Source organism: Bremia lactucae, linkage group LG9 (assembly GCF_004359215.1).
Source record: "Bremia lactucae strain SF5 linkage group LG9, whole genome shotgun sequence".
In the NCBI taxonomy this organism is placed as follows: Eukaryota; Oomycota; class Peronosporomycetes; order Peronosporales; family Peronosporaceae; genus Bremia; species Bremia lactucae.
In genome coordinates this window covers 1,870,798-1,884,093 of record NC_090618.1, presented here as the reverse complement: position 1 = coordinate 1,884,093, position 13,296 = coordinate 1,870,798, and the positions used below count along the sequence as shown (strand labels likewise).

The 13,296-nt window shown below is 46.9% G+C and overlaps 3 protein-coding genes across 3 annotated transcripts; 2 read left to right on the top strand and 1 right to left on the bottom strand.

Moving 5' to 3' along the window:
- Positions 1-7,829: 7,829 nt before the first annotated feature.
- CCR75_000883 (uncharacterized protein) lies at positions 7,830-8,383 on the bottom strand. The gene is made up of 2 exons (XM_067958988.1): positions 8,020-8,383; positions 7,830-7,946 (listed from the first exon to the last, which is right to left on the bottom strand). Exon 1 carries the CDS (start codon positions 8,287-8,289, stop codon positions 8,020-8,022), a length of 270 nt encoding a protein of 89 aa, XP_067819612.1. The 5' UTR covers positions 8,290-8,383; the 3' UTR covers positions 7,830-7,946.
- A 274-nt stretch (positions 8,384-8,657) lies between these two features.
- CCR75_000882 (uncharacterized protein) lies at positions 8,658-9,185 on the top strand (the record flags this gene model as incomplete). The annotated part of the gene is made up of 1 exon (XM_067958987.1): positions 8,658-9,185. One exon carries the CDS (start codon positions 8,658-8,660, stop codon positions 9,183-9,185), a length of 528 nt encoding a protein of 175 aa, XP_067819613.1.
- A 522-nt stretch (positions 9,186-9,707) lies between these two features.
- CCR75_000881 (uncharacterized protein) lies at positions 9,708-10,027 on the top strand (the record flags this gene model as incomplete). The annotated part of the gene is made up of 2 exons (XM_067958986.1): positions 9,708-9,815; positions 9,836-10,027. 2 exons carry the CDS (start codon positions 9,708-9,710, stop codon positions 10,025-10,027), a joined length of 300 nt encoding a protein of 99 aa, XP_067819614.1.
- Positions 10,028-13,296: the final 3,269 nt, after the last annotated feature.

The window sequence follows — 13,296 nt, the reverse complement described above, 5'->3', positions numbered from 1 at the left end:
GGGCCATTCACGAACTGAGTACACAATTTTCCTGCACAACGTGACACGCTTTAACGAGGTTGGACGCATAGCGGCTTACTTTAGGTCCAAAATCCAGACGGATTTTGAATTCGAAGATATGGACACTTGCAATCCAAACTCCCAGACGTCTACAGTATGGAAAGTCACCTTCTCTCTGGCGGGATGTCCAACGTTTCTTCAAGGGATAGTCCGCCTTCTATGGTTTGGAACCCCGATCATAATTAATCACCCAAACGTGGGTCGAAGCCTTCAATGCCTATAGTGCGGCACCATAGGCCACACAGCCGCCAGGTGCCAATTAACGGATGCGCAACTAAAGGGGCCAGGTGCTATCGAAGTCACAGAGGCTGAGCTTTAAGACGTTAAAGACTTGGCAAAACCATTCCTAAGTCCGGAGGAGATGAGGGAGATGGCTAGCAAACGGCTACAACTTCAGAGGGCAGCAGACGAGGCGGCACAGGCAGCTGTCACACCGGCGGCAGTAGGAACAGCTCCCTCAAGGCCGACTCCGACAGTGGAGCCCCAGCGCACCGGGGTGCCCATTCAGCCCGTTTGCACCGCCATCTCCACGCAAGCAGGATCTTCGGACCCTAAACCGAAACCTCGGCCGGAGCAGCCGTGGCTGACACGTCCTCTCCAAAATGGACGGCGTCTGTGGAACCCTCCCGCAAGCCACCGGTAACGACCGAAAGCCCCAGCTCGGGCGGTTTCCACGTTCAACAGGATATGGAGTCGGGGCCGGAGCAGAACAGTGCGAGGTCCGCTCCAGATCCTAGCACAGATGGTGTCACTGACGACCCTCCGATTACACCGGAGTTTCACCCGACCATGCCTCCGGACGTCACGCGGGCCAGCCCTCACCTATCGTCAGAAGATCGAATCCGTCAACAAGACTCTAAACGACGAGGGATAGCGCCCGTGATCTCGGGACCGACGCTTCTAGCCAAACAACGTCTTGAACGCAAAACCTGTGAGCGGCTGGTTAAACAGCAACAGAACGGACGCTGTACTCCGATCCCGCTGGACCCTCGTCCAGAGACCGGACCTATCATTCAAAAGATTTGATGCGTATTCTGGGCTTACGGGAAGTGCCCACCCCACCCACTGGAAACTGTTTGGCGATGGCGATCGCTCAAGCCGTCGTGGACTCCGCCTTGGACGCACCAATCACGTCCCTGGAGCCTCTCACGACCAGCGTTAAGCGTGGTATCAAGTACGCTGGGTTGCTGAATCTGGAAGGTCAGCTCCCCCACGACCTGAGGGTCAATACGTTAAAAAATGTTGGCCGCGGGTGGCCGACAATGACCAGAGAGGAGTCGGCAACTCAACTGCGGTGGTTTTTAACAGACTATGCAGCAACCCCGTCTGACAGAGACACCATAGTTTCGGAATCTTGCTGGGAGGAAGTGACATGCTCGGTATGGCCGCTACTTTTCTACAGCGGGATATCTTTGTCATCCACTTGGAAGGTGACAGCGAGAAGTGGAGCTGTCGAAAATATCACCCGACAAAAGTGCAGCTGCACGGTCGAGTGTTAGACACGGCCAAGGAATACCCTCTCTCTATCATGGCTTGCATTGACGATCTGCAAGCGGCTAAAATTGAGGTAACAGACACATTGCCGCTGGTTCTCCGTTTCTGGAGGCGCCAGTATTCGGCATTCTTACATACGGACAGCACGGCAAACCTGACTTCCCTGACGGATGACTTTAACAGCCAGAAGGCAGAGCTGTCACAGCATTCAAAGCTACCTGCGGTAGCTGACGCTACACAATTGGCGCTATATGTGCAGGCTTCACCTGGTACTGGAGAGGAGATAGCCCCTTTAACTAGTGCTAGCCAAACAACCTCGCTAGTCGTGCACTCTGGCCAGGGAGAAAACAGTCAGGCGCTGGTCTTGCGTTCTTCGCAGCCGACTTCGGTTCCCGAGGCGTTCAGCGATGAGTATATGGAAGTGAGCGTGTTGGCGCAAAAACGAGGCCTCGTCACCTCGCAGTCTGAAGAGGTTGACATTAACGACGACGGTGATTCCAGCTCCCTGGGGGCATCAGAACCAAAAAAAGGCAGAGTCACGGTTAGTCCTCAACAGTCCGAGATGGCTTCTCCAGACGGGACGCGTTGATCGTGAGGTGGACATCGAAGTGGCGACAGGAGTGCCTGCTATCGGGTCTTCAAGCGTACCGTATCAGGGTGAAGGATGCCACCACCTCACAGTGGTTAAACGAATGGATTTCTCCCGCGCAGTGGAGTCAATCCTCTTCTTCTCTCGCTCCCCTTATTGACAACGGGGATGACTGGAACAAACAACGTGACTGTAACTATGCCAAAGATGAAATCTTAAGGCTCTGTGACCCGCGACGACGAATCCGTCTAAGTCACCATCTACTTTGCGATGATTTGTTTGACAAGGAGATACGTGCATTGACGGGGGATGACGTACATCCGCTCACTCTCCCCGATAAACTACGCTGTTATGTTCACCTGCTACGACGAAACAGTCACTATCAAGAGGCATATTACTCATCGGATAATCACCGGGTGAACTGGCGAACACTCGTACATTTTTTTCTACATCGTTGGCAACTGCGGAGGCGCGGTTCCTTCTTGAATACTGAGGGCAGCTCACGGCTGCACCTTTCCTCCTGTTTTCGCACTTGTTCATTGGAGGAAGTCGACGCCTATGGACGTGCTCGCTTGCTTCAGGATTGGACTACTTTCCCTGACACTAGCAAGGAAACAGATCAGCGACGGGTTGGTGATGAGATAATAATTACTCAAAACGTGCGAGGTTTCAAAGAAAGCACCGGTGCAGGGTAGATGGCGGCGTGGCGACGACAAACTCCTGGACAACGTGTGTTGGCGTGGTGTATCCAAGAAACGCACGTCCAAACAGTGGAGGAAGTGGCTCAGCTGAGTGCCCAGTGGGTTCGCTTGTGGGGTCAGTACCAAAAGCCCGAGGCTCCTCCATTGTCGTACTGGGGTACGGGTTCGTCACGACACGCTGGCGTAGCAATTCTTTTAATTCCGTACTCTGCTGTCCACTTGTCGGTATGTCATCAGGATCGCTGGAGTACGTGTGCATTAAGCGTATCGATTGGAGACATTCTCCTCGTCAATCTGTATGCTCCCACATTACGGCCGGAACGCGAGGCCTTTTTCACCTCTCTATTATCTTGGAATCTGGACCCCATCAACACGATCACCGCTGGAGACTTTAACTGTGTACAAAGTCCTCTTCTCGATCGTGCTGGACATCACCGCTCCAACAGATCGGAAAGTCCTGCCTTAGACACCGTCATTTCTCGGATCGGTTTGGCAGACGCAAGAGTGCTGAGAGACCATGCGGATGATGACATAACTAATGATTTTGTAGATCATTTCACATATATGGTGGGTGAACAAGCCAGCCGAATTGATCGATTCTATGTCCCTGCTATTTGGGTGGACAGAGTTCAGTGGGTAGAGAAGCGTGTCCCTTTTCATCATTCGGATCATCAGGAGGTGGTCCTGTGTGTAAGGGATACGAGCAGGCCTCGTCGACATTTACGGAGTCGAGCAGTGGCTTACCCTATTCAATCATCCCGTCCCGCCCAAGTGATCGACAAATTAGTCAAGGATATGGATGGCATGGCTATTGGTCAAGCTGCATCTACGCTTACTTAGGACATTGAGGTGGCCGAGTGCAAACGCTGCATCTGCCGTGTAAGCAAGCGGGTGAAGCAGCGCCGTGCACGGCTCCGCCATAACTCAAAGCACCGCACACAAATGCAATTGTATAATCGGCCACAATGGATTTCAAGCAACATGGAAGACTTACGGCAGGAGCATCTTGTACGGCTAGGCCAAAACCTCGTCAGATCGATAGACCGGTCACGATGGATATACAACCGAGTGTCCGATTGGGAACGTGACCAACACGTCACAACCATACTACAACAGCACGGTCCAGCATTCACCAGAAACATGTCCATAGCGGACAAATTCGCATCTGAATGGGCGCCAGTATTCGGTGTCATTCATCGAAAACAGCCTCTTCACAGCTTAAACGCGGCCATTCAGCAATTCGTACACATTCCGACAGAGCGAGTTATTTCGAAGGCAGCCAACGCGGCTCTCTTTGCTGAATTTTCTGAAGCCGAGGTTCTCACAGCCATTGCAGGGCTCAGCCGTCGAAAATCCGCTGGTCCAGACGGTCTCAACAATGATTTTTTTAAGGATACGACGGCTCTGATGGTCCCCGCTCTTGTAAGGGTTAGCAATGAAATTATGACTGGCGCGGAACCTCCACCCTCTTTTCTAGAGGCCCTGATCATACCACTGAGGAAAAAAGCGGATTCGGCGGATGCGATGGACTACCGGCCTATTGCCTTGCTCCAATCGAGTTACAAGATATTTACAAAGGTTTTAGCGACCCGATTACAACGTGTGTTGCCCACAATAATTGGTGATTCGCAGCAAGGTTTCGTCCACGGCAGGCAGATGCACAAATTAGTGATGATGATGCTTTCTCAATTAGCGACGGCTACCACGGACGACACCCTGACAGCCATGAATAGTAGGGTCATTCTCTTGCTGGATTTTCGCAAGGCCTATGACACTGTTGACAGGGAATTTCTCTACGAGGCTTTAACGACATTTGGCTTTTCTGAGCGATACGTACAGCTAATACGTCGGCTTCATACAGGAACTACGGCGACCTTTTTAGTCAACGGAGAACAATCCGAATCATTTTCAGTGGTATCGGGCATTCGACAAGGCTGCCCTCTCGCCCCTCTCCTTTTCTAATCGTAGTAGAGTTATTGGGTATCGCGATACAACAATCGCCCGTCTTGCGAGGGCTTCCGGTACCAGGGGGCTCTGGGGGTCTGCACACGTTTTCAGCGTTTGTGGATGACTCAGCGATTTTTCTAGATAAAGCGTGTCAGCTCGACCAGGCGCTCCGGATAGTTTCTCACTTTGGAAATTTGGCTGGGCTAGTCGCTCAGCCGGCCAAGAGCCAGCTGATTTTCCTCAACAAAGGGGTGCGTGTGCAGACGTTTTGTGGCATCTCAGTACTTCAACCTGTGGATACAGTTCGGTACTTGGGTTATGACGTGGGTATAGGCGACCTTCAACATCGTAATTGGGCGCTTCGCATCAGGAAGCTTCAACGGCGATTATTCACGGCTTCCACGATTGCTACAAGCGTCGAGAATCGCGTGATGGTATTAAATTTCCATTATCCTACCGGCGATTCTGTTTACGGCTGCGGTTTTCGAAATTCCCGACTGGGCGATCAAGGACGTACAAAATTTGTATAAACAATTTTTGTGGGCACACGCAACCACCACAGAAGCGTGCCGTCACAAGATTAATCCGGGTCTCCCCTTTACTCCGACTAAGGCCGATGGGGGCAGGGCTCGCATCGGCCGAGGTTGCAATTAAACCACAGCGCACCAAACACGCTCTCCAGTGGCTCACGCAAGCTCACGACAAGTATTTTGGAGCGTGGCGTTTTTGGGCTTATCAGGGCCAGCCGACTTCTTCAGCACTTGTTTTGCACGAACGGCCGCGGTCAGGGGGGTGGTCAACCTCTTTGTCAAAGCCTGCCAAAACTTCATTCATAGCGGATATCGACAAGCTCCTGGAGCCTACAGACGACCAATTATGCCTGTTTGGAGATCGGGCACGTGCGTATACACCAACCCTACTCGCCGGTGCAGGTAGCTGGTGGGAAGAGGATGAATGGGTTCTGTCTTATTACTCGACTTTTCCTGAAGCAACATTACACGCGGATCCTCACTTGAGATCCATTCACCAATTCTGGGGGACGCTTGGATGGAGCAAGAATCCATATATCCGGGATGCACGTGGCAGGCAGTTGCTCGGCTATACGTATGACCGGATAGTACCATGCACCATCTCGGACTTACGTATTCGGCGGACGGGTCCGTCCGAGTTTGTCTTCAGCATACCACTGTCCGGACAGCACGTTACCAACCATTCGCACCCCAAGTTACGACGATGGGCAACAGCGATATTGCTGGCATCCCCACCTTTTCAGATCGGGACTGATTTAGCGCTCCAGCCTAGGTTGACACTTCGGCACGCTCCTCCTTTTCGGCATGACTATGACTGGTTCACAGAATGCCGGGGTCGTATAATTGGAGTGAGAAGGGGTCACAAGGTCCCAGAGGAAGCTAGGATATACCTGACGCAGGCGGCCGACGGGTTTCGCTGGTTCTTCACTACAAGGTTTCCTGAACTAGTGACGGATAGTGGAATGGAAAGGGCAACATGGCTTGAACAACTTCACGGCACGGAGTAGTGTTTTACGCTCATCCTCGACATCATCGGTTGCCATGGGCGGTCGCAGATGAGGTGTCAAATGCAGCCATTCGCACAACACTTTCCCGTCTGTCATTTAAGCTTCACAAACGTCAGCTCGCTGTGGCATTACGACCACTAATGCAGCGTCTGGAAGCTGCCACCAGAACGAACCGATGGCAGCGAGCCCTAGCGCATCAGCGACCGTCCCAAGTTTGAATTCATGCACATGGGCTCACAGAATACCAGGTGTGGACTTGCTATCGTATAGCAACCAAGCAACTCAACCTTTACAATGAGAATCGTAACGACGACAATAGTTGCCGTGCACATCAAGAATGTCGAGGGGTTCAAGAAACACTGGCCCACATATTTTGGGATTGCCCGAAGGCGCGTTCGTGTTGGGCAAAATTAATTGGTCATTGGACCGGTGAAACTGTGGCAGACCTGTTTGGTACTTGTCAATATCTAGGCAGCGCCAATCGTCAAGCCCCAGCTATCTCACCACGGCTGAGACACTCAGATCGATGCACCAACGATTCACGGATGATGCAGCGGCAGGGGTCCGCGTCTGGAAACGGATTTGGTTTCTCATGAGTACCTCGTGCCTCACCCACTTATGGCAGGAGCGAAATGATGCGGTTTTCAGGGGCGTGCTGACCACGGCATCGCATAGTGTCACCTGTTTTTGGGAGACAGGTATACGTCAACTCTTAGCGCTGGCTAAACGTGAAAATCGCGGTATCGGTACCGTCGTCCAAGGGGCTCTCTTGCATGTCGGTATCGAACTTTTTACCCAAGCACCCCGAGACATCGGGGCTTCTCCGGGTAATAGTCACGAAACTCTTCCGGATCCGGACTTGATTTCCTGGCTCAGGAGTTTTCAGACATCTTGTACATAATCACATGTTAATAGACCGTCATGAAATCTCTCGCTCTCTCGCTAATTATTGCTGTGTTGTACCACACGTACCCGGCGGCTTGACAATCATCGAAGAATGTCTTGATTACGGATGACGAAAATTCAAACGCTCTTTTACACCACTTAGCTAATCCATTAGAAAATTTAGCACAGCAGTAACAATTAATGCCTTAACCATCTCGTTTTTTTATCCACATTTTCTTCAAATTGCTTACAGTTGGCTACGCAAAGCAAAACGGTCACACACTCAGTTGAAAATCGGTCGTATATTTATCGTTCGCACAACCTATACCTACTTGGTTTTGTCTAAGATATTTACACCTCATATTTTTCATCTGAGTTTTCTTGACAGTTTTTTTAATTCTGATTTTTCTAATTCTAGCCCTAGGGTCCACAGGGGTATCGGAAAGTCTGCTGTATTTGCTGCTTTCGATTAGCGAAGTTTGAACCCGTGACCTTTGAGTCGACATGTGGCCCTTGACCTCTGCGCCAGGGTGTGACCCGGCGGTAACATACTCATATCGTTTGCTATTTCATCCTCGTTCTTCATCAGTTTTACTTCGACTACAGCTTTGCTATCGGTGTTCATTGTACATGCTATTGTCGTTAAAATGAAATTGATTTGGCTCGATAGAATATATTTTTTGTCATACATAGCGGCGTGTTCGTAGGCTTGTTTCGCTATAAAGATTGCATCCTATTAGGCACGCGGTAGCGTCATTGCATAAAGTTTCTTTGAAGCAATTTACAAAACAATGCTTTAATTACTTTTAAAGGAGATATGCCATGAGAAGCTTTTCGCTACATATTCGCGTAATGCCATGGGACGCTTCGTAGCTCTCGACGATGCCATTAGCACGTGCGAGCACCACGTTGTTCTCGCAATCCGAGGCATCACGACCGTCGGAGGACCAGCAAAGCCGTTGGATACCTCGAGAACGTGCCTGTGGATGTTCACGATTGGACAGAATGTGCTGCTCCTTCGTTTCTAGCGCAATAGACTTGAGCAACCCCGTCTCGTCACCTACGAGGACAAGCATGGCTTTGAGTTGGCTGGTAAACACCCGTTACGGATAATGATTGGCGGAAACGTAAAGACGAATGGGTTGATCGGATTGGATCTAATGCTCGAACTACAAACGTAATCTCATTCAGTGTTTATTTTTTGTCGCGTCTTTTAGATAGACACCATTACTTGCAGCCTATCCATTTTAAAAACCTCGGTTATTTTCGTTTTCGTGCTTTTATGAAATGGCGACTTTACCAAGTGACGACGTGCAAATACTAGCTGTAAAAGTGCATAATTTCTTTTCACGTCCAAGTCGCCATTGGGCACAATCGTCTGTTTCCTGGCATGCGATTATCCACGCTCCTTGCCACCACTGTCGTTTGCTTTGTTTTCGTCGCAATGAGTGCCAGGGTCTCGATTTCGGACGCCAAAGCGTTTCAAAGCGATTCCGTCGCCATTTCGGGTGAACGCCGTCTTGCTGACAACGCGGAGAACACTGAAGAGCGAAATTGGTTTACGGCTACGATTGGTAAGCTTCGAGGCAAGACCAAAGAACCTTTATCGCCGGAAGAGTCCAAGGCAGCGCTGACGAAGATTTTAAATGACAATCAGCATGGAAAAGCTGACGATTTCTTCAAGGATATACGGAAAAATCCCGGTCTCATTGACGACGCATTGAAGAATCAGAAGGTGATTTCGGTATTGAACTCTTTTGGAAAGAAGAAGGCTCTGAACGAGAATGACATGAAGAAACTCCATAAAGTTATACTTAAAGAATTGACGGCAAATGATGGGAAGATCAGTCATCTAAAAACGTTTGCCACCCTCGCCATAAGCATTACAATATGTATTGGCTTCCTCTTCGTCCTCGGCCTAATACCGACTTCAATGATAAAAATGAAAGAAAAATACTCGAGCACAGATTAGGCATTACACTATGGAGTATCCTTCTCGGCCTAACGACGAAGTAAACACTCATAATACATTTGGGCAAAATAATCATATGTGAGCATTAAGTTTTTACCATTCCGTACTTAATAGCACTTGAAATGTTTGTCACGCCTATTTGGCTTTACTATTGAACTTGAAAAGAAACATAAGTACAACCGAGCAACGAAACAGCCTATTTGCTTTTCTCTACGCAATGCTATAAGACAAAAAGAATGTAAAATTAAAAAAAGACAAGTCGAGTTTGATTGAAAGATTGATTTCGTAATTGTGTATTATTATCAGGAAATTAAAAAAAAATACTGTCAACTGTTTCAAATAATACGGGACATGGACTCTTTTTTTAAGCGAAATGGTCTCTTTTGTCGATGTTTGCGTCGAATTCATGTCAATCGTTTTAAGAAAAATAATTACAATGTTTCAGAGTGGGGTCGTGTATGCAATAAACCAATTGACCGAAATACAAGACGAAGCCAAGGTGGCGCGCTTACAACTTAAAGAATGCACGTTTCATTTGATCACGTTCAGAAGAAATTCAAGCGCCAACACCAACGCGTCGAGGATTTGGAACAGCGACAGATGACTGGTCGAGACTTCGTGGAACGCATTGTATGCTTCTTTACATGCAGTGCTGCCGACCAGCTTCACCGCGTAAGTTGGTGATATCGTCTTCACGATTGCCTCCTTTAAAGCGACAAATCCAGTCAGCGTCGGAAGAAACGTCGGATAAAGCCGAGCGGATTGGATGGACAACGCCACTGAGTGATGCGGTATTGATACGACAGGACGACGATAGTAGCACAGTGAAAGCGATGCCTTAGTGTCACAACGATGAGCAAAGAGGCGGCTTAAGAGTTGGAAAACGACTTTCGCTTAAAAAAAGAGGGTCCATGTCCGGTATTATTTGAAACAGTTGACAGTATTTTTTTTTATCGAAGTGTTCATGATAATAATACACAACATAACTAAATTACAAATTCTTTCAATCCAAACTCGACTTGTCTTTTTTTAATTTTAAATTCTTTTTTTTGTCGTATAGCCGGTTGTAATTTTCAGCTACTAGACTGCAGTGTGGTGGACTACTACTGGCCACCGCTGGAATTTTATCGCCCATATTCTAAGACCAACAAGAGCTTTGATAAGCTGCGGGCTTATGTTTTACGGTGATCTCATAATTTTCGAGTGCTTTGCTAGAATTACCTAATTGCCGACACAAATATGTTTATACATATTATTTAAAACTTCAAAATATAAAGAGCACGAAACAATTTACAGTGTAACGGACTAAAGTTGCCTTAATGTTACACAGTCCCCACTACTACTCTGCTCTCAACACAATCTAATTGCAAAATAAAACTAACTAGCAACGCCTCGGATGGGATGTGGCGGGAAAGGGCAAAGCCGTCAAAGTATATTAAAAGCGCCGGATGAAGAATTGCCAATGGCAAAACAAACGCTTTTGTTAAACTTGGTTTGGTAAAGTTCAGGAGAAAAGCACTTTTGGCGTCTCCTCAAGTCGAATTTCGTCTTACATTGTTCTATTTGCTGGCACAACCACTAAAATTCGGATAAGCTTAGAAGGAAGTCTGAATTCGAAATGACCACTACCCCAGTGTATGCCTGGCTTGGTCCGAAACAGGTAGCGTACTAGTTCGAGCTGACTCCAACACACTCACCGAATATTCTTTGGCCCTCAGAATCAGCAATCACATAGTAAAGATCACATCAGTTTTCCGTATCTGTGATATCATAACTGGTAAGGAGAAGAACAGAGGAGCGCAAGGAGGTATTTATCTATAGAAATCGAATGTTTTTTTTTCCTTTTTTTCGATCTTAAATACACGTATGAACCTGTTTTCTCATGAGAAACTTTTCGTTATACTGCCACATTTCTACTTAGCTCTTCGCAACACGTGAAAATGGAAATATGTGAAAAGTTAAATTGTCTTCTTTTTGAAAGAAAACGAAACAAAGTAGAAAATGAAAAACGCGGTGTCATATTTGCAAGGCATATTGTTTTAACTTAAAAAAATGCGGCAATTGGACCAGAAGTGGTGTACGATGTTTTACCACATAGTCCTGGCTATAGATACATTCAGAGAATTGGTTCATTATCACTGCCAAGTTCCAAGCAGATAAAGGTTACGGTGACCTGTCGCATGGAATTTTTAATCGGTTATCGTTACGATATTGTCGGCTGTCATACATACTTTCCGACGAAGCACATAACCGGTTTCTTGTTCGACGTAAAGATGAATGAAACAATCAAATACAGTCGCTTTGACAGCGGGTATAAGCGAAAGGTGAAGACTTGGCTGCAAAAACTTTCGCAAATTTATATAAAAAGGTGACATTTATGACTGACGGTGATGGCGATGACGACGTCACTGGAAAATTCCCTATCGCAGGATTTGATACTGGGTCAAGAATCTCAAGTAGCAATGATGCAATGGAATCGGTGGCGTCCGACCTCTTGGACTTGTGGCGTGGGCGACTACGCTTTCAAGTGCCAACGGCAAATCCTGTACACAAGGAGTATCATGGTGGAAAGTCCAGTGAAAGAGCGACGATACAAATTATGTAATGATATTCTTCGAAACAGCTTCCTGGCTGCTTTTGAAGATGCGTTTGTGGAAACGGGGGAGAGCGATAGTGCAGGAGGCATTTCATAACCTGATGCGGATTCAGCTCGAGTGAACTGATAATGATTGCAACAGTGTAAGGGTTTTAAGCGATATTGCCGATCATGATAATTCTTGTGGCGGATGATCAAAATGAAGAATTTGAATGACACATCTTTCAATGACGAATTTGCTGGTGATGAAATTGCCGTAAAAGATCACTCTGCTGAATCGGCGGGGTATGTCACGGACATGGCTGCAGTCAGTCAAGGAATCTATGAGCGATTCGGCAGATTACGACTGTAACGGGGTGTATCGTTACATGAAATTAACACTTAAAGGTTGTTAATTACTATATTATCTTATAAGTAGAGATTCATTTAGAAAATATTAGTGTCTATAGTAATGTTCTGAAATCTTATCCATAAATAGGTAAAGGCCATTATATCTATTTATCCCGCAGACTAATCAGCTGTAAACGTAAACAAAGAGAGAGAGACAGATAAGATAAGATTTCAATTGCATGTTATTAGTTCATAATTAAGTTAGCATTTACAGATAGAAATAAGACAAACTTAATTATATTAATACAGCTTTCATTTAACCCTCTTTAAGGTAGTTGTCTTAAAGAGTAGTCTTCCTCTGCACGTACTAATGTACGTGAAGTAACGTTAGGCACCACTCGCGACTGAAGCAGTGCGAAGTGGACTTGTACTGAAGCAGTACAAGTCGTAGGGTCCCGTTACAACGAGTACTTATTTGATCCAGATGATCAGCTTGAAATTGAAAGCGACGATGGCGTTTACGCCTTGGTATCTGCAACAAAAAATTAATTAATGATTGTACCGGAACAAATCATTGGTCACACGCATCCGCGAGATATCGAGATAAAAAGAAGACGCAAACGCAAAGAGAGAATGAGCAAATCTAGAGCTTTATAAGTTCTGGTTACTTTGATCGTCTTTTCGAGCACTTCATACCGACATTCAATTTGAAGGTGGCATTAAAGAAAAAAAATGTAAAGTACCCAAGGACGTACAGCGCGGCATGGCATCAAAATATGCAATCAGCTCGAGAGAGGCGTTGGATGCGGATATGGTAGAGCTAAAGAGAAAGCGTATGGGGTATGATTTTCAACTATAAAATGTCAAATGGAAGTATAGCAATAAATACCATGTGGGTCTTTGACCTTAAAACGACCATTTGGACAATGTCGTCAGATTTCGAGCGCCAATTGTTGCGCGGGACGACAAACAACGTCCTAGAATTCATTTCATAGAGACATTTAGGCTAGTGGCTGCATGACTACTTTTAATTTTTTGTTGCAGTATGTGTCCAGCTGGAGCTTTCCATTTTCCAAGGCGACATAAGCACCGCTTATCTTAATGCAAGTTATGTATCCAACAATGCCTTGAGTTGCTAAAAGGCTACGCGTGCATGCTGGATAATACAGTTTGCGTCATGAACAA

Coding starts and splice junctions, on each gene's coding strand:
- CCR75_000883 (XM_067958988.1), bottom strand. CDS start 8,289: ATGCTTGTCCTCGTAGGTGACGAGACGGGGTTGCTCAAGTCTATTGCG.